This window comes from Chaetomium fimeti (genome assembly GCF_033439085.1).
Source record: "Chaetomium fimeti strain CBS 168.71 chromosome Unknown B0H64scaffold_12, whole genome shotgun sequence".
NCBI classification, from domain to species: Eukaryota; Fungi; Ascomycota; class Sordariomycetes; order Sordariales; family Chaetomiaceae; genus Chaetomium; species Chaetomium fimeti.
In genome coordinates, this window is record NW_026944340.1 from 281,040 (window position 1) to 307,271 (window position 26,232).

General features: G+C 58.1%; 10 protein-coding genes across 10 annotated transcripts; 2 read left to right on the forward strand and 8 right to left on the reverse strand.

Moving 5' to 3' along the window:
- Positions 1 to 726: 726 nt before the first annotated feature.
- Positions 727 to 1,821, reverse strand: B0H64DRAFT_53673 (uncharacterized protein). The gene is made up of 3 exons (XM_062808395.1): positions 1,443 to 1,821; positions 1,316 to 1,386; positions 727 to 1,234 (listed from the first exon to the last, which is right to left on the reverse strand). Exons 1-3 carry the CDS (start codon positions 1,618 to 1,620, stop codon positions 1,076 to 1,078), a joined length of 408 nt encoding a protein of 135 aa, XP_062654171.1. The 5' UTR covers positions 1,621 to 1,821; the 3' UTR covers positions 727 to 1,075.
- Positions 1,822 to 2,694: 873 nt separating this feature from the next.
- Positions 2,695 to 4,469, forward strand: B0H64DRAFT_53701 (P-loop containing nucleoside triphosphate hydrolase protein). Its single transcript, XM_062808396.1, has 2 exons — positions 2,695 to 3,290; positions 3,357 to 4,469. Exons 1-2 carry the CDS (start codon positions 2,995 to 2,997, stop codon positions 4,324 to 4,326), a joined length of 1,266 nt encoding a protein of 421 aa, XP_062654172.1. The 5' UTR covers positions 2,695 to 2,994; the 3' UTR covers positions 4,327 to 4,469.
- Positions 4,430 to 5,302, reverse strand: B0H64DRAFT_53708 (uncharacterized protein). The gene has a single exon (XM_062808398.1). The coding sequence runs from the start codon at positions 5,047 to 5,049 to the stop codon at positions 4,612 to 4,614; it is 438 nt and encodes a 145-aa protein (XP_062654173.1). The 5' UTR covers positions 5,050 to 5,302; the 3' UTR covers positions 4,430 to 4,611.
- B0H64DRAFT_53707 (vesicle coat protein) lies at positions 5,303 to 7,979 on the reverse strand. Its single transcript, XM_062808397.1, has 2 exons — positions 7,543 to 7,979; positions 5,303 to 7,023 (listed from the first exon to the last, which is right to left on the reverse strand). Exons 1-2 carry the CDS (start codon positions 7,552 to 7,554, stop codon positions 5,557 to 5,559), a joined length of 1,479 nt encoding a protein of 492 aa, XP_062654174.1. The 5' UTR covers positions 7,555 to 7,979; the 3' UTR covers positions 5,303 to 5,556.
- A 2,596-nt stretch (positions 7,980 to 10,575) lies between these two features.
- B0H64DRAFT_411816 (uncharacterized protein) lies at positions 10,576 to 11,477 on the reverse strand. The gene has a single exon (XM_062804883.1). It carries the CDS (start codon positions 11,338 to 11,340, stop codon positions 10,690 to 10,692), a length of 651 nt encoding a protein of 216 aa, XP_062654175.1. The 5' UTR covers positions 11,341 to 11,477; the 3' UTR covers positions 10,576 to 10,689.
- A 414-nt stretch (positions 11,478 to 11,891) lies between these two features.
- B0H64DRAFT_331741 (protein-tyrosine phosphatase-like protein) lies at positions 11,892 to 13,804 on the reverse strand (the record flags this gene model as incomplete). Its single annotated transcript, XM_062801021.1, has 2 exons — positions 11,892 to 13,381; positions 13,441 to 13,804. The coding sequence occupies 2 exons, from the start codon at positions 13,802 to 13,804 to the stop codon at positions 11,892 to 11,894; spliced, it is 1,854 nt and encodes a 617-aa protein (XP_062654176.1).
- A 1,617-nt stretch (positions 13,805 to 15,421) lies between these two features.
- B0H64DRAFT_420844 (regulator of chromosome condensation 1/beta-lactamase-inhibitor protein II) lies at positions 15,422 to 17,197 on the reverse strand (the record flags this gene model as incomplete). Its single annotated transcript, XM_062805492.1, has 1 exon — positions 15,422 to 17,197. The coding sequence occupies one exon, from the start codon at positions 17,195 to 17,197 to the stop codon at positions 15,422 to 15,424; it is 1,776 nt and encodes a 591-aa protein (XP_062654177.1).
- Positions 17,198 to 17,481: 284 nt separating this feature from the next.
- On the forward strand, positions 17,482 to 20,463 carry B0H64DRAFT_427561 (Sec34-like family-domain-containing protein). Its single transcript, XM_062805794.1, has 5 exons — positions 17,482 to 17,694; positions 17,780 to 18,087; positions 18,151 to 18,490; positions 18,544 to 19,476; positions 19,538 to 20,463. The coding sequence occupies exons 1-5, from the start codon at positions 17,581 to 17,583 to the stop codon at positions 20,264 to 20,266; spliced, it is 2,424 nt and encodes an 807-aa protein (XP_062654178.1). The 5' UTR covers positions 17,482 to 17,580; the 3' UTR covers positions 20,267 to 20,463.
- A 301-nt stretch (positions 20,464 to 20,764) lies between these two features.
- B0H64DRAFT_451984 (uncharacterized protein) lies at positions 20,765 to 22,844 on the reverse strand (the record flags this gene model as incomplete). Its single annotated transcript, XM_062807187.1, has 5 exons — positions 20,765 to 20,886; positions 20,969 to 21,304; positions 21,344 to 22,243; positions 22,328 to 22,653; positions 22,816 to 22,844. 5 exons carry the CDS (start codon positions 22,842 to 22,844, stop codon positions 20,765 to 20,767), a joined length of 1,713 nt encoding a protein of 570 aa, XP_062654179.1.
- Positions 22,845 to 23,249: 405 nt separating this feature from the next.
- B0H64DRAFT_53793 (P-loop containing nucleoside triphosphate hydrolase protein) lies at positions 23,250 to 25,980 on the reverse strand. The gene has a single exon (XM_062808399.1). It carries the CDS (start codon positions 25,893 to 25,895, stop codon positions 23,505 to 23,507), a length of 2,391 nt encoding a protein of 796 aa, XP_062654180.1. The 5' UTR covers positions 25,896 to 25,980; the 3' UTR covers positions 23,250 to 23,504.
- Positions 25,981 to 26,232: the final 252 nt, after the last annotated feature.

Consider the following 26,232-nt stretch of genomic DNA (forward strand, 5'->3'; position numbering starts at 1 on the left):
CGGTGTGGACTTGGCCGAAGCGGTCAGCTGGTGGGTGTGGTGGGGTTCGGCTGCCAGTGCGGGGCGGGCCTGCCTGGGAGGTCTCCAGCCTGGCTGCAACCTCCTGCACTTACACCCGCGAGATATCTCCACCGGTTATGCATCGGATAACGCATGCTCTGTAAGTCCTCAAATGTCATGACGGTAGCCATACTAACTTGACAAAACGTCTTGTCTCGAGGATAGAGTATGCCCGCGGGTTCGTTCCCGACTCTTGGCCTCCGAATTCCCCGATTTCACGACGAAGAAGCACTCTGATACATTTACAAAACGGCTGTTTCCTCCACCTTATTCGAGACACAGGAGCGGGGCCCTGGGAATGGGTCAGCCAGCAGTGGTAGGTTTTGGCATAAAAAGTTAAGACGGGAAAATGTACGGGGCAGCGGGTACTCGGCCGGCGATAGCCACCGCACGGATTGCCGGGAAAAGCTGTATGTTGGCGGCGTTGGTAATGGACGAAGATGCCGGGCTCGTATTCCGGGTGACCCGTGGAGGGGTAGAAGGCATGTAGGTAGCAGGCCACGAACTGTGCATATGAAGCTGTCCCTTAATCCTTAGTCGTGCCTTGGGGAGTTTTTGACCCAAAAGCCAGAGGCGGAATGTCAATAAGCTACCTAGGAAAGCAAAGTGCCCGCAGTACCGTACATGATCGCCGAGGCTGCCGCTCCCAATACCGGCCGGCAGCCTGCACCATAAAGAAACGAGATGAGAATGCCCAAAACCAACAACTCCCCATGGATATAAATGACGGACCGTTTCCCCTGCCCACAAACTGTTTCAAACTCCCGATGTCGCCTGGAGGTCCCGAAATGAGACCTCAAAAAGTGGTGGCCGCCTTGCGATGCTGAACCATAGGACCCCTGCTAGAAATACGATCACCTCGGACCAAGTTCCCACCGCTGCTGTCTCTGGCAACCCAAACCAGAGTTGCTCGCGCATTATAAACTGGTCTGGTGACTACCCGTGTAGTAGGTGCCGTGTTGTACACCTATATCAACGCATGCCATTTTGCGTTGTTGGTATCCGTGTTCTTCGTTTATTGAGGCAGCATCTTCCTGATCTCCTCGTCGCTCAGGTGGATCTCGTGCACCGGGTCGCGGCGCTGCTCGAGTGGCACGTAGTCGTAGTCGCAGAACGATGGCACGAAGATCTCGGGATTCCAGACGAAGCCCTGACCGGAAGAGAGGTAGGTGATCTGGTGATACGAATGTGAGCGATGGTCGTGTCGCCCGCGAGAGGCAGCACAGCATCATGCCGGTGCCGGGAGGAAGCTTACCAGTCGCAGGGGCCCCTTGGGGCTGTCAGCAATCTTGATGGTCGTACATTCCTGCTGCGTGAACGCGGAGCCTGACGATCGAATGTTAGTTGGGCGGCATACTCCATGGCACAAAGGGCACACGAACTCAGCAGGCTCGGCCGTCTGGCATGCAGCGACTTCTGATTATGCGACGACCGAGACGGCGTCTTTGGCTCTGGCGAACTCGGCGAGCTCGAGTACGACGAGGGTGAGGATCCGGCCTCGGCCTGGCCCGGCCGATGGCGGTGCTCAGGGATAGAGATAGACGTAGGTGTGTTCTCCATGTCGATGAGTGCTGGCGTGGTGGGGAGGTTGTTTGTGCCAAAAAGACTTCAAGATGTTGTTGAGTGGCGGTGGGCGAGTGCGTGCGTCGGGACTGCTGCTACTGCTGCCGGCGGGACGTGCAGAGCGGCAGGGGAGGAAGAGACCATGAATTCAAACCGACAGAAATGCAAGATCAAGATCAAGTACGACGGTACGGTTAGACAAAGCAGGAGGCGGGGAGTGAGACAACTTGGCCGCGGGTAACGACAATCTGGGGAAGAGGCGTGAACGAAAAGGAAGGAGGGATGGATGGAAAGGCCCGGCTGGACTTTACTTGAATGACTGATAGGCAAGGTGGAGAGGAAGGCAGCACCCCCGGCCGGCACCATCTCGAGTGAGTGACTAAGACGGACTGGGGGTCGTGGTGAGGGAGCGACAAGGCACACAGCCGTTGGACCAACCAACGCCTGCAGCAAGGCGGGAGTCACTCACCACATGGCACCCGCCCCGCGGCTTTGTCCGAGACCCCCAACAACTGCAACAATTACTGGGTGCCAGTTGGTGGGCTACTTGGCTGCGTGGCTGTCATTGACAGCAAGATGCATCTCCACAGTGGTGAAGTCACGGCACATTCCCCGAATTGCAGTGCAGACGTCCCGATTAAGATGGGGAGCGGGATCGGATGGGCCCCTCGAGAGGCCTTGGCCATCGAGGTCGGTACCCAGTGAGGTCGGAACAGTATGTGGGGGCGTTCTCTGCGTTGTCGGGTCGGGTACTGATGCTCAACAGGACTCCGAGTCCGCGAGAGCACGCGCTTTGCAGATCGATAGGGTCATGACACCAGATATGTTCAGGGTGACCATGTAGATTATTGCGTAACGCCTGTATCTGTCCATGTATTCAAGATTTGGTTCTGTGAAACCAATGATGCTCTGTCAGAGGGGCTGGTAATGGAGCTGCCTGAAGTAACTGGCATCAATGATGGTGGGGGATTGTGGATCTCCGTTAAGACGGAAAAGCACGGACCACTTGCGTCCTCGCCTGATATGGAAACCACTGACCACGAGCCACCAAACCCACCCAGCAAACCCCCCCAAAGCTCGAGCCAACTGGTGTGGGTCAGCCTCAGGCTCCGGCGGATGACGAGCCCACTGTCGAACGCCAAGATCGCTGATGGGCTGCACGCGCCACGACCTGGAGGCAAAGCAACGACAGAACAGCGAAACAACTTCCAACCCCAACCATCGAATCTGCGAATCTGCGATTGCGGGCACCGTCCGTCCACAGCATCACACGCTTCGATCCCGAGAACTTTGCATCGACCCCCAGGCCCTCGGTAATCTGCAATCCGCCCCATAAATCGTAGACCCAACAGCAAAGAGGCAACCGTCAAAATGGGCGACGTCCTGGTCGAGAACGCCGCCAACAGCATTCAGCCGCTGAAGAAGCATACCCCCTCGACCATTCCCAGCATCGAGAACTTTGAGGGCGTTTCAACAGAAGGCGGCGATGAGTATGCGAATCTGAAGCGGCTGCAGCGGCAGCTCGAGTACATCCAGCTGCAGGAGGAGTACATCAAGGATGAGCAGAGGAGCTTGAAGCGGGAGCTGGTTCGGGCACAGGAGGAGATCAAGCGCATTCAGAGTGTACCGCTCGTCATCGGCCAGTTTATGGAGGCCATCGATCAGAAGTAGGTTCTCCGTCGTGGTGTGGAACCCCTCATTCCGAGCCGAAGTGGCTGACATTCGCACCCCAGTACCGGCATCGTCCAGTCCAGCACTGGGTCTAACTATGTCGTTCGTATCCTGTCGACGCTGGACCGTGAACTGCTCAAGCCCTCCTCCTCAGTCGCCCTGCACCGCCACTCCAATGCCCTTGTAGACATCCTCCCGCCCGAGGCCGACTCCTCGATCGCGATGCTCGGCGCCGACGAGAAGCCCGACGTGACGTACGCCGACGTCGGTGGGCTAGACATGCAGAAGCAGGAAATCCGCGAAGCCGTCGAGCTGCCCCTGACACACTTCGACCTGTACAAGCAGATCGGCATCGACCCACCCCGCGGCGTGCTCCTGTACGGGCCCCCCGGAACCGGCAAGACCATGCTGGTGAAGGCGGTGGCCAACTCGACGACGGCCAACTTCATCCGGGTGGTCGGGTCCGAGTTCGTACAGAAATACCTCGGCGAGGGCCCGCGGATGGTGCGCGACGTATTTAGGATGGCGCGCGAGAACGCACCGGCCATCATCTTCATCGACGAGATCGACGCCATCGCGACCAAGCGGTTCGACGCGCAAACGGGCGCGGACCGCGAGGTGCAGCGCATCCTGCTGGAGCTGCTCAACCAGATGGACGGCTTCGACCAGACGGCCAACGTCAAGGTCATCATGGCGACCAACCGGGCCGACACGCTCGACCCGGCGCTGCTGCGGCCGGGCCGCCTCGACCGCAAGATCGAGTTCCCCAGCCTGCGCGACCGCCGCGAGCGCCGCCTCATCTTCACCACCATCGCCAGCAAGATGAGCCTCGCGCCCGAGGTCGACCTCGACAGCCTCATCGTCCGCAACGACCCCCTCAGCGGCGCCGTCATCGCCGCCATCATGCAGGAGGCCGGCCTGCGCGCCGTGCGCAAGAACAGGTACAACATCATCCAGGTCGACCTCGAGGACGCCTACAGCAGCCAGGTCAAGGGGTCGAGCGACGAGAACAAGTTTGATTTCTACAAATAGACGATGGGGCAAACTGGGTGGGTGGTTGGATGTGTGTTTCGCGTGGAGGGAGGCAGAGTGGGCACAGCGAGGGCAAAAGTCGTGGGGGGGACTGCGATGAGATGTACGATAACCACGGTACGGTAGCTACCATAGAACGAACGTGGTTGCCGTCTACTCAGTTCTGCTCCGAGATGAAGCACATGGGATATTGTTTGGGAGGCATGCTTGGTTGTTGTAAAGGCTCGTGTATTCAAGATGCCAGCTCTCGAGTCCTGCTCCATCCAAACCTTCCATCTATGTATCCTACATGCAACATCCTAAATGCAACATCCATCTTCCCATACCCCACACAGGTCTAACATCGTGTGTCGTCGACCGTACAAGAAGTGATAATAGTACAAAAACGTAGCTGGCCCGCTTGTTCCCGACCAGATAGATCCAAGAGAAACCATCCATTTCCCCAACCCGCTTTCCCACCTCACCCCTACCTCCCCGGGTATCAGTAAAAAACATGACCACACATGCTGAATAAAACCCAAACACCGGAGGAGTAACGGCCCAGGTCCACAGGCGTTTCCAGCCTGGCCTGGGTCTCACCCCTCCTTCTCCTCCCTTCATTCTCGCGTCATCCCCACAAAGTCTCCAACAACAAGAAAACCGGGTATATCCTCCGTGCCAATGCAACCAACGCAATCCGATCCTAAGAAACCCCTTTCCCTTCCGTTTGATACCCTGACCCATGTTGTGTATCCCATTATCCTGACCCGTCCCGCCCCGTCTATTATTCCGCTCTAGATTCAGTGATGTGTTGAAGCTTGTGTGCCCCCGTTCTTCGGGGATTGGGGTTGAAAATGAGCGGGTGGTTATTGTTGTTGTGATGTTGTTGTTGTTTGTTTGATTGTTTGTTTAATTGTAGTTCATATAGCGGCTGTCGCGTCGGCGTGGCATGATACTATCATTAATTCATTACCCGTCACCCGCCATGTGTTGGCCAGGTTGTGGGCCGGGTCGGCCGCTCGGTTGACGGTTTGGTGGCGGCGTGGCCGCCACGATGTGAACTTGATGCTTTGGCTTGGATGCTTTGGCTTGGCTCGACTTCCTCAGATGCTAAGGGCCGTTGCCGGGTGTGTTTTCTGGCCGATTCCAGCTAGAATCCCACAAAATAGGTCGCAGCGCGGAATCCGTACCTGAGACGGCCGCAAGCCCGGTGAACAGATCCAGGTGTTGTTTTCGCAGTTGGCTAATGCCTCATGAACCAACCATGACCCCAATCTCCAACAACAGCCTGACAAACTTGGCATGTAGCTCAAGAAAGAAATCGGGCAGACCGACAAGCTCCGCCAGCCCGCGCTGCTTAAGGGCGACGCTGGAACCTCCAAAGCCACTGCCCATCCGCCGCGACAGGCCGCCCACGCCACCCATCAGGAAGCTGCTGCTGCCGCCGGAAACGGGAGGGACGGTTGGCTCAGAGACGAAGCTGCCGTACCCTGGACCGGGAACGATTGGACTGCTTCCTGACGAAGCGCTCGAATCGGCCAGGGCGCGCTCGGCTTCGGCTTCTGCGAGCTCCTGTATCCAGGAAGCCATATCCCGAAAGGCGGCTGAGAGGAAGGTGAAGGTTTTGACAGCAGTGGGCTCTGGGTGGGTACTGAGCGCGAGGAAGGCGTAGACACGTTTGTGACCGCGGGCGTGGACGTCCGGAACACGGAAGATGTAAGCGGTCGTGTAACCGACCTTCTTGTCGCCAAAAAAGATCGAGCCGCCCGAGGCGGCCGAGCCTATGCTATGCGTCGTGACATAGGCAGGGCTGTTTGGCGCAGGATTTGGGGTGGGCATGGTGGCTCCCGCTGAAGCAGGGCTTGTGGCTGGGGCGCGGGGCAGTGTCTCGAGCGACAGCGTGCGCAAGCAGGAGGCACGGACGAGGGAGAAAGACGCCGGCGCCAGAGGCTCGTGGGTTGATGTGTAGTCGAGAAAGTGCATGTGCGAGTTGGCGTTGGCGCTGCTGGAGCTAGCGCTCGAACGTGATGTTACTGAGAGGGCAGTCCCTGTTCGACGGTGCGATGGGCGTGGCCGGTTGTTGGATTCGTCCTCGGACGCGACTGATGACGAGGATTGAGATGTCGAAGGCGACATATTGTTGTCGAGCCCCGTAAACACTCGTGCATATGGCGCTCGTGTCCTCAAGGTAGGGCTCCGGTCAGGCCGCGACCCCGCGCCCGTGTCCTTGCTGCTCTCTTGCCGCTTCGGTAGAGTCAGGGCGCAATTGTCGCATGGCCCCGCGCGCCGTGTCACGTATTCATCGTAAGTCCTGCGGAAGCCCGAGTCCTGTCGTGGCTTCTGCTGCTGAGCGGCGGAGCCTGGAGGAAGACGTGGGCTCTGGGGTGGCGTTTCGATGGCAGAGCCACTGGTGGTCGCAGCGGCTGCCTGGGCTGCTTGCCGTAGGGAGGCGCGGTGGGCTTGCGCCTCATGTTCCGTAGCAGGAACAGATGAGCTTCTTTGCGGTTCGTTCAAGTTGATGCGCCGGAGGGCTTCTGTGATGTTGGCTGCGTGTGTAGATGCGCCCGTGGTTGGCGCTCGTGGGCGAGGCTTTTCAATCCTCGTCGTACCATTGCCGAGTAACCCCTCGTCACAGCAGGTACTGCAAGGAACAGGAAGGCCCTCGGTGACCATCAAGGGCGTTGGCCCATGAAGGTCACAGTAGTGGGCTAAACAGAGCTGAAATGGGCAGATTAGCATATTGGTCGGCCGTGTTTCGTCCGGTCGGGTAGGTATGTGCTCTGTTTGTGAGGAGGGGAAAATAAAATGTGTCATCGTCGCAAACGAGACGAAATATCCGGGAAGGACGGGAAGAAGGGGCGAAGCATGTACATAGGCCGGTCGCGACCTGGTGGAATGCCAGTCTGGCCGGGGTTGTCCAGTGTGCCGGGACGGCAGCACGTGGAAGTGTTTGGGAGTGTCGGAGCCCAGATGACAGGGCCGTTGGGCAATGCCGGCCTCAGCTGCGCTAAGCGTGGGGGTGCACAACAGGCAGCCTTGCGCCCATCGAGAGCGCTTTCCCGAAAACAAGCAAAGAAAAGCGAGGAGGCGGTGAGAGATTGGGTTACATTAGGAAAGTGCGACAAGGGCAAACAGCAGATTGCGGCTTCCCTTCGGCTGCCCTTGGCTGTCGCCTGTTCCCGTGTCTGGAAGGCGTGAAGGGGGGGTTGGGGGGCACAAGGAGGAGGGGCAACTCACAATCGACGTCATGATCGCGGTGTCTCTTATCGACTCCTCATTATCCTCCCACAATTGGCGACCGTCAATGGGTTGTAAATAAAGAAGGCGAAAGGTTGACTGTGCCGTGTATCAACAGCGACAGCTGCAAACAGGGGGTCGTTCGGTTTGGGAGGGTTCGGACCGGAATGGGGGAAGCCGCGAGGGCGTTTGGTGGCATGTGCGTGCGCTATTGAGCGAGCACACGGCGGTTCCGAGATGAGAGGACCGTTCGAAGAAGCAAACAAACGATCGTTGTCGTCGTGCCTCGGTCGTCCCGAGGGTAAGAAACCGTTATTTGCGCTGCGATCATCAGGGGGTGCCGGGGTCGTCCCGTTGCTGCGCGCCCAAGTCGTCGTCGACTAGGCAGAGGGAATCTGAGACGCCGGTCTCCCGGTTTTGGTTACCTAGCGATGAAAGAGGCGCGCTGAAGAGCCGCGCCGCACGTGGATGTCGGGATTCGGGCGAGAGTTCGGGCGAGGATTCGTCAACCTCGGAACGAGTTATCGCAAGCCATGGCAATAGGTGCTGCAGCGTCTGTGCTAACCGACGAAAAGACCCCGCGTTCTGTGGCCGGCACGCGACGCAATGCGCTGAAGTACTTCGTAGCCCGCAAACGGCCCGGGCGGAAATCTATCTGACTGTGAGGGGAGCGGGCACCGCCGTGCTGATTCAGGTTGTGGCGAATTCGTGAATGCAGCAGCAGGTCGGGGGAAAGCCGCGGTGGACAGCCAGATGGACCGGAGGGACCAGATCTCGAGAAGCGAAGCAAAAGATGCAGGGCTGATCGGGACCTTTTTAAGAATTCTTCCAGAAGGACCAGAAGCACCGGTGGGTTCCAACGCTAGTCAGTGCTTTGCCTAATCTGGCCACCCCGGCCCATCCGGCCGTTGCGCAACTTGGGGACAGGAAGCCGGCGTTGCAGTGGGGCAAGGGGTTTTGAGACGGAACTGTAACCCTTGAGAGCTGCCGTTTGGGAGCAGGACTGTCCGTGAAGGAATCGGGCCATTTCGTCCACCCCGTCGTCGCTCCCTGTTCGGTCTAACTGCGCCTGGCTGTCCTCCGACTGTATGGATGGAATGTCAGAACTAACTATGTAGAAGGGAGGCAGGTAGTTAGGCAGCGTTGTTTGTGGCAGGGTGGTTGGGCAATCGGGGTGGTGTTGGCTGGTGTGGCGGTTGAAGTGTTTGGCTTGTGTTCTGCTGCCCTCTTCCGCGATGCATTGGCGATTTGACAGCGGGCCGAGAGTAAGCTTCGAGGGTGTGTTTAACTCCGCATTTGGCCAACCCCTCGGCCGGATGCACCCCGCGCCGTCCCTCTTAATGCAGCTCAAATCACGTCACTTTCGGTCCGCGATCATCTCCTTGCAGCAGCGCATCCCGCCGCATCTGATTGCTTTATTGTGTAACGGATAGTGAGTGGCTAATGCAGGATCCGGTACAGTCTCGCGACCGTTAACTGCGCATCTTCTTCGCACCGTTGTCGCAACTCGGAAAGCGACGCGAGCTCCGGGCAAGTCTGCACCCATGCCGGGTGAGACCCTTCATCTCCTGGTCTCTCCCTTAGCTTGCTCTTAGCCTGCTCTTAGCCCGTCGCTCCGTCCACCAGGCCGTGCCATGGCCGCCGGGTCCCCACGTGGAAATTCAACTGTCTCTGCCCCACTTGTATCATTCATCCCGCCGAGTTGGGGACGATCTTGGCGAGTACCTGCCTCATGATGCCTGGCAGCGAATCGGGCACCACTGGATTGTCATGGATCCGTCTCCACCCCTTCAACCTTCACCGAACTCCTTTTGCTACCTAATTCCGGCCATGACCGACCGTTGGGTTTCCACTCGGGGTGCCGAACCAAACCGGCGTTGGACACGGGCACTAACGGGCAGGCAGAGCGAGTTTACCCTCGGAATATGTACCCTCGGAATATGCGACTCTTTACTCCGTAACCTGGACGGAATTGCGCACTTCGGTTGTGACGCGAGCCAGTCAGCACCATTGACGTTAACTTTCCTCTGATACAGTCACTTCCACTTTAGTCCCACTGCACACACTGTGAACGTGTCTCTTCTTCCACTGATGTACCTGATTATTAACCGCAGCGTCCTGGCTGCCTGCTTCTCGCAGTCAGCGGCCCCACGAGCGCCCCATCCTCCTACTTTCGAGACCCTTGTTCCAAACCCTTCAAAGCCCAGACCAATCCTCGAAATTGCCTCGTTCTGCCCACTTTACCGGACTTCCCGTCGGTCAACAGCGGTTTCATGTTTGTCTTTTCGGAGGCCACGACAGGCAAGTGGTAAAGCCATGACCCGGGACGACCAAAGGTAGCAAACGCTCTCTGCCTTCTGTTCAAGAGCACTGCCGTGTCTTGTCTCGAGGTTACCTCCATACAGTACCTCTTACCTCATCCTGCGCAACGAGTCCACTTCGACACCGTTACATGTTACATCGTCAAGACGGTCGGCGAGACATTGTCAAGACTAGTACTACGACGTCAACGTCAAACGGTGCGTCCTTCTGCACAAGCGAACCGAACCCCAAACCCCCCGAAACAACAATTTTAGCCGGCGGCGGCCCGACACCCTTCTTCCCACTACCGGCCGCACGTCCCCCACTTTCTTCTGTCCCCGCCGGGAGTGCAGCAGGAGCAGCAGTCGGCAGCAGCGTGATGTTTCTTCCGTCTGGTTTTTCCTCGTCTCATCTCGTCTCGTCTTGTCCTGCTTTGCCGGCCCGTTCCACCGTTACATGGCCCCCTTTCTGCAGGCCGAGCACTTCTGAAGCGAACATGCAAAGCATGGGGGTCATGCCGGTATCGGCGAGCGCTGCGCTGAATTCAGTTCTCCCATCCCAAAAGCAGACACGGCAGGATGAGGTTGGGAGTGTCGTGTTCTTTACCGGAGAAAAAGATGGAGGTCGATTTTATCCAGGGAAAATCTGGGGTCGCGAGGTGACACGGATGCGCACGAGCCGTGCCCACGTTCTTGTGCGACCGTCTGAGCTATAATTAACCATCGGCGGCAACTACATATCTTACCCTGATATCTGGGAGGGCAAAACGGTGCGCCTGGTCAGGTCGGTGCGGCCAAAACCATGGGATGTGTCTCCTTGGATAAGTAGCCACCTGTCAATTACCCGTCACTCTGTCAGCATACTGCTTCGGAACCCGGATATGGCTTCGCCCGAGGTTCTTGAAGCGAAGCGTTTCCGAAAGACTTGGTGGCCCGGTCCTTTGCGACGCACATACATGTGATTCGGTTGCGTGAGCTCCCCGGCATGGATGATACTCGAGAAGGCAAACGGGTGGTGTGACGACCACAGCAAAGATGCAGACGCAGCAAGGAAGCACACACGACAAGACGGAAATTCGACCCGATGTCCTCCTCTTCTCCATGGACGATCTTCCTTCCGTGCAACCCGGCCGTCTGTGATGGCATGGGGTTGCTGCAAGCCACTGGGTGGGAGGGTCCGCATTCCCGCGTGGCGCCTTGGTCTGACGAAGATCTCCCACGTGTGATGCCCTGTCAAGCTTTCCGGGAAGGGCCTCAAAAGTTCCCGCCAAGAAAACTCCCGGTCCGGCTTCGTTGGCTCTGTTGCTGAACGAAAAAGGAAGGTTGTCGCCAAAGACGAACACCGAGGACGGAAATTGTTCGGCACAAAACTGTCCCATCTTACCTGCAGGTCAACGACAGAAACTTGCAGCCGTGGTTGCCGAGTGTTGTGTCGAACCGAAGATGACCGAGGCAAAACTGGAAAGCACAGCAGCTGAGAGACAAGCCGCCGGATCATGCCGGAAGGAAAGGCAAAAGCCGTCAAAGGCACCTAGGAAAGACGCTATGGATTGGTGTAGCCTTTCAGGGAACTTGAGATGGGAGGCACCGAGGTAGATATAGACTAGCTATGTATCTGAAACCGCAACCTCGGTTCTCCAGAAGCAACGACGAAAATATTGGGCAATATCGGAAAGCAGTAGTGATAGTGACCACCTCCTAATGTATTGCTTGCCACTCTTGCCTCCAACCCAGTCCTCCCGCCGCAGCGAGTTGATGCGCCGCCAATGCTATATGCTATGATGAGCCCCCGATAAAGACGAGATAGAAAGGAATGCCACCCCAAAGCTCCATCTATGCCCCTAGACCTGTATGCACCCCCGACCACTTGCTCCTCCAGCGATGCCAAAACGACGGAGACCTTTGTCAATGAATGCCGTCCTGCGCAACCTCTATGAATGTATTAACCCCCCCGTCCAGAGAAGCAAAAAAAAAAAGAGGAACGAAGAAAGAATACGGCGGCCCAGCCGACCGACTGGGTCTGGCCCGGCCCCAGCCCAAACCTCAGCCTCAGTCCACAAAGGGATCAAACTCCAACCTCTTCGCGGCCGGCTCCCCACCATCCCCACGACGTCCCTCCTCAGCACCCTCCTCCTCGGCCCCCTCTGCCTCCTCAGCACCACCACCACCCCCGACCTCCGACCCATACTTCTCCAACCACAGCTGCCGCAGGACCCGGTGGATAAACACATACTGCGCCTCCGCCTGCACCATGGTCCTGCGCTGCTCGCGTAGCTGGTTGACCGTCTCAAAGATGAGATCCTCCCCCTGCCCCTGCAGCCTCAGCACGGGGCTATTGGAGCCGCTCCCCGCGCGGCTCCCACTCCGGCTCTGGCTCCTCCTCCCCCCACTCCCATCCTCCCCATCATCCCCCCCAGCACCACCACCACCACCACCACCACCACCACCACCACCAGACCCCTCCACAAAAGACGGCGCCAACACCACAGCGCCCGCCTCGGCCGCGCGCTCGTCATAATTCTCGAGCACGCCCGCGTCCAGCTCGCGCATGAGGTGCTCGAGCGCGACGAAGGTGCCGGAGCGGCCGACGCCGGCGCTGCAGTGGACGACGCGGGGGCTGGCCGGGGAGCGGTTGCGCTCGCGCGAGAGGCGCATCAGCGTGAAGAAGGAGTGCAGGTCGGCGAGCGAAGGCACGCCGAAGTCGGGCCACTTCTTGTACAGGAAGTGGTAGATGGTCTTTTCGTAGTATGAGGTGGCGGTTGGTTCTGGTTGGTCTTCTTCTTGTTCTTGTTCTTGGGGGGGTTGGGTTTCGGGTTCGGGGTCGTTGTTGTTCTCGTTCTCGGGAGGTGGGGAGGGGGTGGGTGGTGAGGAGGCGGATTCCATCTTGATGTCGGGATCGTCGTCGTCGGTGGTTGGGGGGTTGGTGGGCTCCGCTTCTGTTGAAGGGCGGGTGTGGCGTTGCGGCTGCGAGTGGACGCGGATGACGAGCTTGCGTAGCTCGATCGCGTCGCCGGCTGGGGTCTCTTCCATGCCCTCGCACCGCACTGTCGCCCGGAACCCGTCGCCGAACTCGTCGTGCTCGTTGATCTCGATCGGGGGGTCGTCTTGGCTGCGCGGGAAGTAAGGGTAGCACTTCTCCAAGTGGCCCTCGTGCGTCTCGGTCAGCATGACGATCACGCCGGGGCTCTCGAGCTGTTCCACCACCATCCGCCACACGTGGTCTGTTGACGTCTGCTTCGGCCCCTGCATGGCGATGTATCGGTCCGGCTCTCGGTCCGCGCCGGCGCGGTCATCGGATGTAGGATACGGGGACGGGGGCAGGACGATGGGCGACGCATTGATGTAGTCCACGTGCCCCTCGGGGACCTGCAGCTTGACCCGGTTGTTCTGCCACGGCTGGATGTTGAGGTATCGATCGAGAATCTTGAGATGGGGCCCCGATACACGCGCCCAGCGGAAGTCGGGCGACGGGTTGGTGATGGACTGCATAAGCCGGTTGCGCTCGCGCCAAACGAGTTCGGAGAATTTGTTTTCGATTTCTGGGTTTCACAACGTTAGCCGAGCGATAACATACGCGGATGTGTCGGAAAGGACTCACCTTCCTGGGTCTGGTCCAGGAATGCGGGCATCTTTGGCGGTTTAGCCGGCTTCTGCCCCTCGTCGCTGGCGGGGTCCGTCTTCAGCGACATGGGCGAGACCGGGCGGCCATCGGCGCAATCCCCGGCGGGTACTGGCGCGGCGGCCGGGGAGTGCGGAAGCGAGGCCGGCGGCGAATCCCGGGCTCGCTTGCCGGACGAGCGCTGGAACACGCGAAAAGGGCTGAGTTTCTGAAATGAGCGCCTCGGGGATCCAGGCGGCAGATCGCCCGGCGGTGGCGTCGTCTTGCCGGGGAGGTCGTTGGTGATCAAGGTTGGTGCGGCAACATCCTTTTTGCGCCGGTGGAACCGGGGAAGATGTGCCATCCCGCGATCTTGAACCCGATGCCGTTCGAGTGTCGACGTAATCCGTTGCGGGGAGACGAGTTGCAGTTGTGAGAGAGGAGTGGTAAGGGCGCGGTGGCTTGGGCGATTCAGCTTCGCTTCGAAGGAAAGTTTAAGTACTTGAGGGCGGCGGTGCGGCGAGGGGCAAAAGTACAGATTATGCGGTCGGTCTACACAGTATGGAGTTGTGTAATGTGATGTGTTATGCGTCACTGACCACCAAACATGGGAACGCTGATCTGAAAGTAGCCGAAGCCGGGAGAATGGTTGAGGGGCACGTGCGGAATGCAGATGCACGGAAATGCGGAGCGTCGATCTTATTGTATGATGGGATCGGCAGACTCGGGTTCGGAGGAAGAATTGCGTTCGCTTAATCGGGGGATTTTGGGCGCGTTTTCAAAAGGTTTTTCGACTGGAATCGAGACCAAGGAGTGCAAGGCTCGTTCGAGGGTCTCGTGGCAGGGGCGTCATCCATCGATGGATCAAGGGACCAGCTGGGCAAGGGTTGAGAAGGTTAAAAGGTCCATGTGAGCGGCCATAAAGTGGTTGCAGGGCCTCCCGTCGGGACGGTGCACCCGCTGGAATGGGGCCGAATCTCCATCCCCCCTGCTGGCGCATGGCAGGTGCAATTCCTGAAGTGGCACAGCAGACCCACCTCGATGCTCATTGTTCACCGCCGAGTCCGACTTGTATGTAAGGTACAGAGGTTTATTAGCCCGAACGCCTCGGAGTTTCGGGGCAAGATAGGACTATTCTGTATAAGTATAACCTTACAAGCCCTCGAGTGTTGTAATTTTAGGCGCATTGTTTCCGATGGAGGAGTGAACTTGGTCGCCTCACCTATCTTTGACACCATGACCAAAACCACACATAGTGGGAGATCGTCCCCCCAAAGGAAACCTCCCGGTCGTGGGGTGCCATGATATTCCCCGAGTTCACTCCCTTCGGCATCCCCCTGAAGCAGGTTGAACCGCAGTTCCATCCTTTCCTCCATGTCAGGCTCATCATTTTCCTCCACCACCTGCATCCCCATTGACCCGACCAACAGCGCCGCTTCCCCATGCTCTTAGTTACCCGTCCTAGCAAAACTAAACGCCGTCAAACACCCCGAAAGCTGGGCGGAGAATGGTGGTTGAGTGAGAGAGATGGTCGAATCATAGTTGGCAGCTGGCCCGTGGGCGACGAGATGAGCTGTGTCAGCGGCCTCCTTGGAGTGAAGTCGTTGCTGCAGCCGCGTGGCGCTCGTGGCAATCCCAAAATATCCTCAACCCGCCCAGCTGGTTGGATCCCGGGTTGGAGCCCAAGCTTAGCCAAGCGACAAGCGACAAGGGTCGTGAACCAGGCCTCTGGGTCCAAGATTCCAAATGGGGCACCTCATTTCCGGCATTTCGAACCGATGGGGAACGAAGTCCATACCACAAACGGAAAAACTAAGGAGTATGTCCGTATCCTTCCCCGAATATTGTACAAAGGTGATACAGGCCAAAGAAGAGTCGTCAATATGTTACAGTCAAACAGGCCATGCGCCATCCCGCCCGCCGTCGCGAATTCCGTCCAGAATTTTCAACACACCCCCGGTAGTTATCGTTACAGGGTCGGTCAGGCCGCCGAGTAAACGGCCGTGACAGAGCGACCGCACTCCACCCTCTGCTCCACACTCGCCATCCTGCCCTTCCCATCCTCGCCCAGCCGCACCTTGGTCCGGGGCGTGATCTGGAAGCGGTGGTCCTCGCCCTTCCTGCCGACCTGGGCATCGGCCTGGCCGCCGTCGAGCGGGCCGATGTAGACGGGCACGTTGGCGTTGTTGCGCTTGCCGGTGCCCAGCTGGTAGTGCTCGTTGCCGCCCCACCAGAGGACGTCGGCGCCGAAGTTGGTGTCGGTCTCGGACGGCGAGGCGCGCGACGCCGTCAGCCGCGTCAGGTTGTCGAGGATGGCGCACGCGTGCGTGCTGCCGACGGCCAGCTGCGCCAGCCGGATCGGCGTGATGCGGTTCGCCCCCTCGTCGTACTCGTACAGGCTGGACAGCGACTTGATCTTGGTCGGCGTCGCCGAGATGTGCGTCCACTTCCCGGTGCCTAGCCCGCCGTGGATGCCTGCGCCACAGGCCCACGTGTCGGCGACGGTCCGGCCAGCTTCGCTCGGCGTGTGGCTCTGGGTCTTGGTTGCGTCTACGGTGAAGTAACTGTTCTGTCCGCCCGCAGCGATGGCGGTGACCTTGGCCAGCATGTTGGTGCCGCTGTAGAGCTGGCTGATGGGAAGCGGCGACGGTGTGTCGACAGCAGCTCCGATCGGCGTCTCACGCCCGAGCTGGCCCGTGGTGTTGTCTCCAAACGAAAACACTCTCCCCTTATCGTCAAGAGCCAGCGAGTGGAAGGCGCCTGTGGCAATGGACTTGATGTTGGAACCGCTTAGGGACTTCACCTCGTGCGGCTGGTCATACGGGCGGCCGGATGGCCGTGTCTGCCATGTCAAGCCGGGCACACCGAGTTGGCCCTTGGAAGGGAACTCCTCGGAGCTCGAAGCGGCCGAGAAGACGCGGCCCTTCGAAGTCAGCAACAGACAGTGCTGCAGCCCACTCTTGACGTCAACAACCTTCTCCCCCCAGCCTAGATTCTCGGGGTTGAGCGGTCGGTAGCTGGTGGCTGTTTCGGAGGACCAGAACGGGAGCCATGATGACTTGCTGGTTTGTTTCTCGCCTGTCGCCTGGTCGGACTTCGCGACCGGGATGGAATAAACGGACCCATTGGACGAAAGGGCAATGATGCGGTCTCGCGAGATGGCGATCTTTGCGATGTTCATGCCCTTCAAGGTGACGGCCGGGGCAACGGCATCCTTGGAGAAGCCGGCACCCCACTGCAATAGGTCACCCTTCTCGTTGACGGCAACGCCGAAATCGCGATCCAGCTTGAGATCACGGAGGATTTGACCGTCAAAGTAGGGGATTCGTCGGGGTGTTTTGATGACGGCCTCGTCCGAATCAGGCGCAACCACCTTCCCGGCATTCGACCCCCAAGCGTAGACGCCGGGATGCTCCCAGCTCTTCTTGACTTGCAGATGCTGTGAGCTCACAATATCGCGGCTCTCCTCCTTGGACGCGGCCTTCTTCCGGGGCTTCTCGTAGACGATCTCAGCCTTCTCCAGCGGTTTGGGGCCGGCTGGCTTGGGCTGGGTAACGAAATACGGGTACGCCCAAAGGGCACCGGCACCAGATGCGGCCATGACGGTCAATAGACCAAAAACGCGAGCACCAGAACGTGGCGTTGGCCCGGATGAGCTGGCGTGGCGGATCCATTGTGATGGACCTGCAGTAATTGTACGGAAAGACGACGGCCGCCGGAGAGCAGCAGCCCGGGATAAGAGAGGTGAAGCCATCATGTGCATCTGCGGATGCTTGCTTATGCCCTTTTCATTGTTTGATTGTATATCGGATTCTGCCGAGGGTTTCTCAATCCCAAGGTTGACGTTAATTGAGGAAGAGTGAGTGCGGGGATGAGGTAAACCAAAGCTTCTCTCTTATCTCACAGCAGCTCTACACACTGTAATAAGAGCTTTCACAGTTCAGGGTTCTGCGGGAAGCATCTGATCTGAGCTCTTGCTAATTATGGCCCGTGCGCCAACCCCGGATTCAGGCCCCACGGAGCAACGGCCAAGCTCCGTCCCTCCTGTTCAATGGCCCGGACCTTGCGACTCTCCCACGGCTACGGCTGTAGATTGCAGATTGGGAGTGTTGTTTGTCCAGTCCGCCAGACGCCCTGAAAATGTACGAAGACTCCTGGTACAGCTTTGTACCGGAATTTCAACAGCGCCAACCAGCTTCAGGAACTCAGAGTACTGGCCATCGACGCAAGCAATCGCTGTTGCAGCGGCCGAATGTGGGTTGACTTCCCCCAATTTCCATGCTAAAATAATGCGCTGCGTGGCCGATTGGGCACTGACATCGTGTTTTACACAAAATAGGACACCACAGGCGATGCCGACACAACAGAACCCCTACCTGCCCTCTTCGAAGACCGGGAAGATGCCAATTCACCACCAGAGCCGACCTTGTCCCGAAGGGCCAAATCCTACTCGGATTTCTACGATATTGTGAAGGCCCAGCTATCCAGCCATGCGCCTAAGAAGAGGCGGAAGAAGAGGCGGGACGGCCACAGCTGGGAGGCATTAGCCGTTCCAGAATCTGCGACAGCGGGACTGCCAGAGGAAGAGGAGGGACACGACGATGCGCTAGGAAAGGAGCTGCTGCGGGCAAGCCAGCAGGAATACTTGTTCGTGACAACCCAGTTACCCAACACCCACCCATCTTGTCCCTTCTGCTAACAAGACCCAAGGCTCTACCATGACGAACTCGCCATGACAGAGCGCCACCTCGGCACCCTCATCGCGGACGCAGACACGGCGCTAAAGGTCCTCGAGTCACTCTGCCAGTCGTTCCGCGCCGTCGACGACCAGACGAGCTCTTTCCAGGCCCAATGTGACGGCCTCCTGACAGAAAAGAAACGTCTCGAAACGCTAGCTGAGGACGTCGGCACAGACCTTCAGTACTACACCTACATCGACTTGGCTACCCGCCGCCTCAATGCGCCCGGAGCAGGACGGCTAGTTGAGGGGGGCAGTTTCGCCGAGATTCTGTCTACCCTGGACTCTTGCGTAGAGTTTATGACGAGGAATGTCAGTTGTTTTTGCCGACGTGCTAGGATGGGAGCCGGACTAACGTGCTATAGAATTCATACCGGGACGCCGAGTCTTATCTCGCGCGGTACCAAGCTTTGCTAACAAAGGCGCTGCACTTGCTCGAGGTGGCCTTCGTTAATCATCTAAACAAGGTATCAGCCGAGATATCCAAGCAAGTCGCGGCAACCCAGTCTGAGTCGGCCCGCCACGCTCTTGCGTACGGCCGTTTCGAGGAGATGGTGCTCGAGTCGTACTCGCTGGTCCCGAACGTCCAAGCTGTGGTTCAGAGCGCCTACGAGCAGGACGGTCAGCCATCGTCAGCCCTCAACGCCGACATCTACGCCAATACCGCGAACAACTTGTTTCACTCTTACTGGGCCGCCAGGGAGCGGGATCTGAAACCCATCGTTCAGCATGATCTTGATGTCTTCCGGGCAGAAGCAAAAGAGTCAATAGACACAGCATCGAGGAACTTCGTGAAGCAGTGTTTCGAGCGCTCCGATTCCGAAGCCGCACTATTCCGAAGCATATTTTCGATAGACGCGCACTACTCGACAGACGCGCAGTCTGCGTTCGCGGTCCTGAAATCTCAACGCACCGTGCTAACCGGGGCCAATATCACACCCATCTCCACAAATCTGCAGTCGGTCCTTCAGTCTAGCGACTTGCAAACAGTCTGCAACCTCGTCGGATGGATCACCAACGAATATCTGCTTCCCGAGTACGACGAAGATGAGACGCCATTTGTGGGACGCTGCCGGGAGCTGGCAGCCCGGCTGCTCGCCGAACACCTCTGGGCCTTCACCGATGCCTTCTTTGAAGCTGAAATCGTCAAGTCAATATCTAGAGCCGTTGTCCCGCCGGAAGCCCTCAAGATCGGGCTAGTTAGTAACGGCGACATGGCATCCAACGCCTTCCCTCCCATCAAGCGCGCCTTGGAGCTCCTCGTCATGTTTGACCAATCAATGCCGAAAGAGCGATGTGTAAGTCAGAGACGTAACCGCCATCATCATGCTACACCACTCAAACCTAACCCGCTCCCAGCAACGCGACAGCCCGGTAATCTTCAAGATCATCAAAGAATCCATCGCCTCCCTGCAGCGCGCCGAGGGCCGCCTCAAATCCAACCCCCCCAAACCCGCCGCCGGTGCCGGTGCCGCCGCCACGGACCCGGACCTCTTCATGATCAAGAACCTGCTCATCCTCAAGAACGAGCTCGTCACCCTCGAGATCGGCGACGTCCGCAGCGGCGGCGGCGGCCAGGCCTTCACCCAGATCTGGGACACCCTCCGCCCGCAGAACCTGCTCGGCGGCCTGCTCAGCAGCTTCGGCACCCTCAGCACCTACATCCCCGGCTCGTCGCTCTGGTCGTCGTCGCGGAGTGGGACGAGCACCCCTGTCGCGGGGACGCCTGCTATCGGTGCGACGCCGAGGATGGGGGGTGCCGCCGCCGGGGCGGCGCCGGTCGATGATGCGAGCGAGCAGCTGGATGGGTTGCTCCGGCAGAGTATTGTTGGGTTCACGAGGCGGTGGGCGGGGGTGTTGAACGAGGCGCGCGGGGTTGGGGTTGGAGTTGGGGCCGGGGCGGCGGGTGGGAGTAAGCTGGGCGGGAAGAATGTGGGCAAGCTGGAGAGGGAGCTGGATGAGATGCTGGAGCGGGCGTTTGGTGGCCAGCCTGAGGTCGTGGGCAAGCTGAAGGAGGCTATCCAGATTGAGGCGCACGCGCAGGTGCAGGCCGCGGGGGAGAAGAGGAGCTATGTGACGCGGGTGTAGGGGAGGTATGGGGGTCGGGAGGTCGGGTTGTGGGCATTTGTTGGTCGCCTCTGAGGCGGTTCATGTCCTAGCTCGCAGACGAGAGTCGAAACGTAGTGTCTTGTTGATCTGGGTTAGTATCGTCAAGGCCACAGTAACATATTTGGGAGGAGAATTCTTCAAGTCGGCCTCCCAAGAATAAAGCAGGTCAACTTTGACTGGTCCCAAGAACAGGCTGATCGACGATGCATCCCTCTTGCTCATCACACTCGCTAACGTTCTATTTAGTGGCGGGACTGCCAAAGCTTTGTCCCCGTTCTTGGGACGGTCACAACACTGGCGTCGTCAACTTTATTGTGCTGTAAAGAAGTACCAAAAAAAAAGGAAGGCCAAACAAACCCGGAGCCAGACACCCAATACCACGCACCACCGACCCGCACCCCCTCGATACAAACGCCGTACGCCCCAACATGCTCCCCCCCCGTCCCCGCTCCCCACTACAAGCGACTCTATACCCAACTACCTAGTAGGGATTCGTAGACCCCCCACCCCCACCCTCCGCCCTCCTCCTCCGCGCAAGCGGCCAACCCGCAGATTCCGCCTCGCGCCGGCCCACAGCCGCAGCAGCAGCAGCAGCAGCACTGTTGCTATTGCCGCCACCGCTATTACCACCCGCAGTCCGGGGCGACGACGACGACGCCGCCGCAGGCCGTTCGGTAAGACGTGTGGTGCCGCCCCGGGCGGGGGGGCCGCCGCCGCCGCCGCTTCGGCCCCCGGTTGTGGTGATTGGGGGGCTGCGTGCTGCGGAGGCTGAGGTTGACGGCTGCTGCTGTTGTTGTTGTTGTTGGCCGCCGCCGGCCCGTCCTCCGCCGGCCCCTCGTGCACCGCCGCCTGCTGCTCCTCCTCCTCCTCGGCCACCTGAGGGCGCGGGGGCTCTTGGTGGCCCCTGGCCGCCTGCTCCTCTCTGGGGCGCGGCGTCCCGGGCGTCCCGGCTCGCCCGCGTGGAGGGGGCGGCTGTTCCCTGGCGTCCCGGCGCGGCGTTGGAAGGCTCCCCCCGCTCTCTGCCGGCGGGGTCCCGCGCGGTCGGTCTTCCCTGACGTGAGGGAGGGGCGGTGTCTCTGGCGCTGGGCGCCCGCGTCGGTGTCGACGACGACGATGCCTGGCGTCCTTGGTCTTGAGGGGGTTGCTCGGCTTGGGAGATTTGGGAGACTTGATGGGGTGGGGGGGTTCCCTTGCGCAAGGCTTCCTCCCTGAGGTTGATCTGGGCCTCTGTGTAGATCCTGCTGCCGGCGTAGGATTCGAGGGACCATTTCAGGAAGTTGACGAATCGAGAACCGTGGCATGTTTCGGGGAGCCTTTTGATGCAGCCGGCAAGCTCCTTGATTAGCTCTGGTCCGCGTGGGAAATCCACCCGGTTGCTGGCCCCATCGAAATCGTAGCGTAGAGCGCTGATATGGAGTGTAAGAGCGAGAAGAATACGATGGATGGTGGTCGCGGCCGAGGCGGTCCCAGCCTGGCGGCGGAACTCGACTGTACCTATCTGATCAGTTGGCCAGAAGCTGCTCGAGAGGTAGCGTGTCGGGCGATTCCATGGGCCTTGCATATCGATGAGAAAATCTTCTTCCTCAGCCCCCGGGGTAGTAGCAGCTCCTTCGATTTTTGCAAATACCGGGCCCCAGCCACGCTCGGGGACTGCATGGTACTCGTCGGTTGCGAAGATTGTGTAGTTTGGCTTGCAAAATTCATTGTGATGACGATCGTTCGAGATGAGGTCTTCCAGCGCGCTCTCCCAGAAGAAGGCCCCCTTTGCTACCCTGACGAGCTGATCTAGCGTATAAGGGGTTCCCTTGGTCGGGCCGGGCGATACGTGTACGTGGCAAGAACAGAAGGTGTCAGTCCAGAAGTCAAACCTCTTGCCAATGTCTTCGAAAACCATCTCGATCTCCAGTTGCCACTGCTTGGATGCCGACATGGGCGGCGAGACGATCTCGACCCCCCCTATAGTGATATTAGTACTTGGTACCTAGATAGGTATGTTGAGAGTATTAAGGAATGAGTTATAGGTTATAACCCTATACGTACACCACTTTCTCGGCTCAGGGGGCACTCGAAGCCGCTTTTCTTTCAGGCTGTCGTCCCCATCGCAGTGCCATCCATTGCCCGGGCCCAAGACGTTCTCGATGATTGCGTTAATAGCTTTATTAACCCGTTGCAGCTGCTTTGCTCCTGCTCTAATATCTCCGCTGTCGTTCGGCAGGTCAGAATCCCAGTCTCGCCAATACTCTGGTAGGGAGCTCGGGTTCGTTCGCTGCCTTTCTCTGACTGCAGCCTCGAACTCGGGTTTGATTTTGACGTAAACCTCGATCTCAACGCCAAACAGAGGCGACCGACTGGCATTCCTGGTATTGCTATTTCCGGCGGTGGGATTTCTGGCGGGAGTATCTCTGGCGGGAGTATCTCTGGCGGAAGGATTTCTGGCAGGGGGATTGCTGGCGGGGGGGTTTCTCGAGGGGGGATTTCTGGCCGGGGGGTTTCTCGGTGGGGGGTTTCTGGAGCTCATTGTGTTGGACCTTGATATGCGGCCGCAGAATAGGAACATGGAGAGAGGGAATTCTCTTGGTCTATTGAAGTTGGTAATAGTGTCGAAAACATTACCATGTCTGGGAACTGACTATCCTTTTATAGTACCTGCCCAGGTAGGTAACCACTCGATACTTGTTTATCTCCCATCAATAATCAGGGTGAGATAGGTAGGCACCTAGTTCCACATGCTCTCCTGTACAAAACCTCCTCGAAGTTGAAACCCTTCGGGCCTCGGACTCGGAGAGTGAAACTACCTAGGGAAACAAGAGTGTGAATTCAGCTTGCCTGGATACTCAATATGACCGCCAAGACGGGCGCCTAGAGCTTGATACCGTGGCCTCGGATGTAGGCCCAGGCAACCCGCCGCAACCGTGTCGCAGCCCGTCTGCGGCGCGGCACAACAGGGTCCCGGGGGACGCGAGGAGAGGCGCAACTACCTACCTGAGGGAAGGCAGACAAGAAACTGAAAGCCCCGCGTAATCAAAAACGGGCAGGGGTGGAAAAGAAGTAGAGGGTCTCCTTCAATCCATTGAACCAACCGCAAACCTTCAATACAGCGGCATTGCCTTGGGGAAAGGAATACACCGCCTATACCGCTTTTTCATGTCCCCTACGAGCTAAGGAGTGAAGCAAATCAAGGCATGCCCTCGAGGACTTTCGAGAGAACTTGACAGTGTCATAGGCCCGGCCGGGACCAGTGACCACGAAAGCCTCTCTTTCGCGCCGCCCTCCCGCCACGACCATAAAACATGTTGCCATCCGCAAGCAACCCGGCAGCTTCCTTCTCCTCCTCTTTCTTCCAGGCGCTACTTTCCGACTCCGCCAGCACCTTCTGCAGTAGGTCGTGTTCCGCCTCGGGAGTCGCGAAGGCAAGGCCGGGCGTGTTCTCGATATTCTTGAGCCGCGTAATGACCCTGAAGGCGTAGCCTTGGTCCACCAAGAAGACTTGCCGCTTGGCCGAATACACCATCTCCACGGTATCCTTCGACACGAGGGAGTAGAAGAAGGCGTTGAAACCGTCCTCGTGGCGGCGCTTGGCCCGCAGCACCCGGCCGAGACGCTGGGCTTCCTGGCGACGGGAACCGTATTGCGCTGACACCTGGATCAGGACCGTTGCTTCGGGGAGGTCAAGCGATGTGTCACCGATCTTAGACAGGAAGAGGGTACTACAGGCTGGTGAGTTGCGGAAGTAGTCGAGGATCTCCTGGCGCTCGGATATGCTGGTGCCACCGTACAGAAACGGCTTCATCAGCTTCTTGGCATATATTTCGAGGGCGTAGACGTTGTCTGAAAAGACGATGATCTTATCGCCCCGGTTCTCGTGGTACTTGATCAGATACTGACAAGCTTGGAATTTCCTTGGGTTCATGGCGCAAAACAGAGGCCGGTTTCGGGGGCTGGTAGTCAGATATTGGTCGTAAAAGTCAGCCGGCATAGGGCACCAGACCTCAGCACACTGGACTCTAGCGATGTGGCCTTGTTGAGATAGTTCCATCCAATTCGCTTCGTACAGCTTGGGCCCAATCAGGCAGTTGAGATCATCAACTTTCCTATCCTCGCGGAGAAGGGTGGCTGTCAGGCCGAGCTTCGAATGTCCCTTGATGGAACCAACAACTCGTCTAAAAGTTTGCGCAGGCACGACGTGTACTTCGTCAAGAATTACAAGGCCCCATTCCCGGCTTCCAAGGAATTCCATCATGCTGGCCGCATCGCGAGCACGGTTCCGGGTGTTTGTCACCATCGAGTAGGTTGTCACGATAACTCCAGTGGTCCCGGCAAATGTAGACTTTTGATCCGAGGAGAAGATTGAAATGCTGCTCGGTTTGATGTTTGTCCACTTGATGAATTCATCGCGCCATTGGATCGCCGACATGCTGCCCGTGGCTAGAACAACAATACCTTTTTTGATCGTACAGGCTGCTGTAATTCCAACCAAGGTCTTGCCGGCGCCACAAGGCAACACGATAATGCCGCTTTTTGCCCGGCCGTTGCCGAACATTTTGCTAAGACACTGTTCTTGATATTGCCGGATCTGTGTTGCCGGTTTCAGGTCGATCTCGAGATCGGGATTGACGTTGTCGTGCCTGAAATCGTACTCCTCGAGTGCAGGATAGTGCAGTGCCAAACATCGTGCGGCAACTGCGCTGACTTTGTCATCTTTGATTTCAATCGCGTGGGTGATGTCGTGCTCATCCGCATCGTCGTCGTCTTCATTCAATAACGCGTATATATCTTCCGCCATACCGCTGTGCCCAGATCGTCGCCGCCTAACTACCCCGTGATTCAGTCCCTCAGCCTCGCGCATCCCTGCGGCCTCCTTGGTCCCGGGAATGGCAAGGCCCGCAATGGTAGGAGCGCTGGTACGGGTTGCTTCTGCGCCCTCGACTCGGCAGAGACTGATCTCGGGGTCTTTGAGTAGCTGCTGAAGCAAGGCCCCGTCGGTGGTTTCTAGGAAATACTTGGTATTCCTCAACACCAGTTTGACCTTCCCATAGCTCTTACCGCATTCCGTGATGAACTCGGCGATATTAGGAGGCAAGCCGTTCTTGGAGAAGCGTTCAAGTGTGGTGACGATGTCCTTCGTCGTTAACCCAGCGGAGACTGCGGCGTAAAGGCTGTGGATGGTGAGTTTGTACTCATGCATGAATCTAGGTCGCGAGGTCGGTTCGGCGACGGCTATCAGAAACTCCTGTACACGACGCGCTTTCTCGTGGAAGTTCTCGAGAGTAATCTTCCCCGACCCATCAATCCATAGAGGCAAGTTCTGATGGTTGGCCTTCAGGGCAAGATCGGTGAAATCTCGCTTCTGCGCGGGCTGGAAGTATGCCGATGCTATATCGGTGATGCCTGGCGGCAGAGTGTACGGGAAATCGGTAAGGTCAAATCTCTGAGCATTGTTGGCGGCCAGCCTGCTCAGCTCGCCGGGCCCTTTGGCCGTTTCATCTCGGTCTTTGGATTTATCACTTGTAGTCTTCTGTGCCGAAGACACTGGCGTTGAAACCCTTGAGTCCCTCTTCGACTTGCTGGCACTCGGCGACGAAAAGTTTGCTTTTCGCTTTGGAGGCATTGCGAGGTTAGTTGCGGGGTTGAAGAGCGCTGCCGAAACCGCGGGTGGTCAAGGCCATTAAGAATCTGTTGGTTGGCTTGACATGGTGGCGCAGGGCCAGCGGTAGAAAATGCCTTGTCGGCAGCCTTGCTTTGTGGGCGAGACCGGCTAGGCAGGCAGGACACACTTTAGTAAAACAAAGGAAAAGTCGAGGGGGTATGTAGTAAAGGAGACAGGTAATTTGTAGTGGAGATATTATAAAGGTAATAATAAAACATTGAAGCTTGACTAAACGCTAACAATGCTCCGAGGCTGCCTACAAATGGCAATGTGTATAATAATGGATCTTGAAGGTAAG

Coding starts and splice junctions, on each gene's coding strand:
- B0H64DRAFT_53673 (XM_062808395.1), bottom strand. CDS start 1,620: ATGGAGAACACACCTACGTCTATCTCTATCCCTGAGCACCGCCATCGG. Junction 1,387..1,442: donor CAGACGGCCGAGCCTGCTGA/GTTCGTGTGCCC, acceptor TTCGATCGTCAG/GCTCCGCGTTCACGCAGCAG. Junction 1,235..1,315: donor CCAAGGGGCCCCTGCGACTG/GTAAGCTTCCTC, acceptor TCGTATCACCAG/ATCACCTACCTCTCTTCCGG.
- B0H64DRAFT_53701 (XM_062808396.1), top strand. CDS start 2,995: ATGGGCGACGTCCTGGTCGAGAACGCCGCCAACAGCATTCAGCCGCTG. Junction 3,291..3,356: donor ATGGAGGCCATCGATCAGAA/GTAGGTTCTCCG, acceptor TTCGCACCCCAG/TACCGGCATCGTCCAGTCCA.
- B0H64DRAFT_53708 (XM_062808398.1), bottom strand. CDS start 5,049: ATGGGTCAGGGTATCAAACGGAAGGGAAAGGGGTTTCTTAGGATCGGA.
- B0H64DRAFT_411816 (XM_062804883.1), bottom strand. CDS start 11,340: ATGATCCGGCGGCTTGTCTCTCAGCTGCTGTGCTTTCCAGTTTTGCCT.
- B0H64DRAFT_427561 (XM_062805794.1), top strand. CDS start 17,581: ATGTACGAAGACTCCTGGTACAGCTTTGTACCGGAATTTCAACAGCGC. Junction 17,695..17,779: donor CGCTGTTGCAGCGGCCGAAT/GTGGGTTGACTT, acceptor TACACAAAATAG/GACACCACAGGCGATGCCGA. Junction 18,491..18,543: donor TAGAGTTTATGACGAGGAAT/GTCAGTTGTTTT, acceptor AACGTGCTATAG/AATTCATACCGGGACGCCGA.
- B0H64DRAFT_53793 (XM_062808399.1), bottom strand. CDS start 25,895: ATGCCTCCAAAGCGAAAAGCAAACTTTTCGTCGCCGAGTGCCAGCAAG.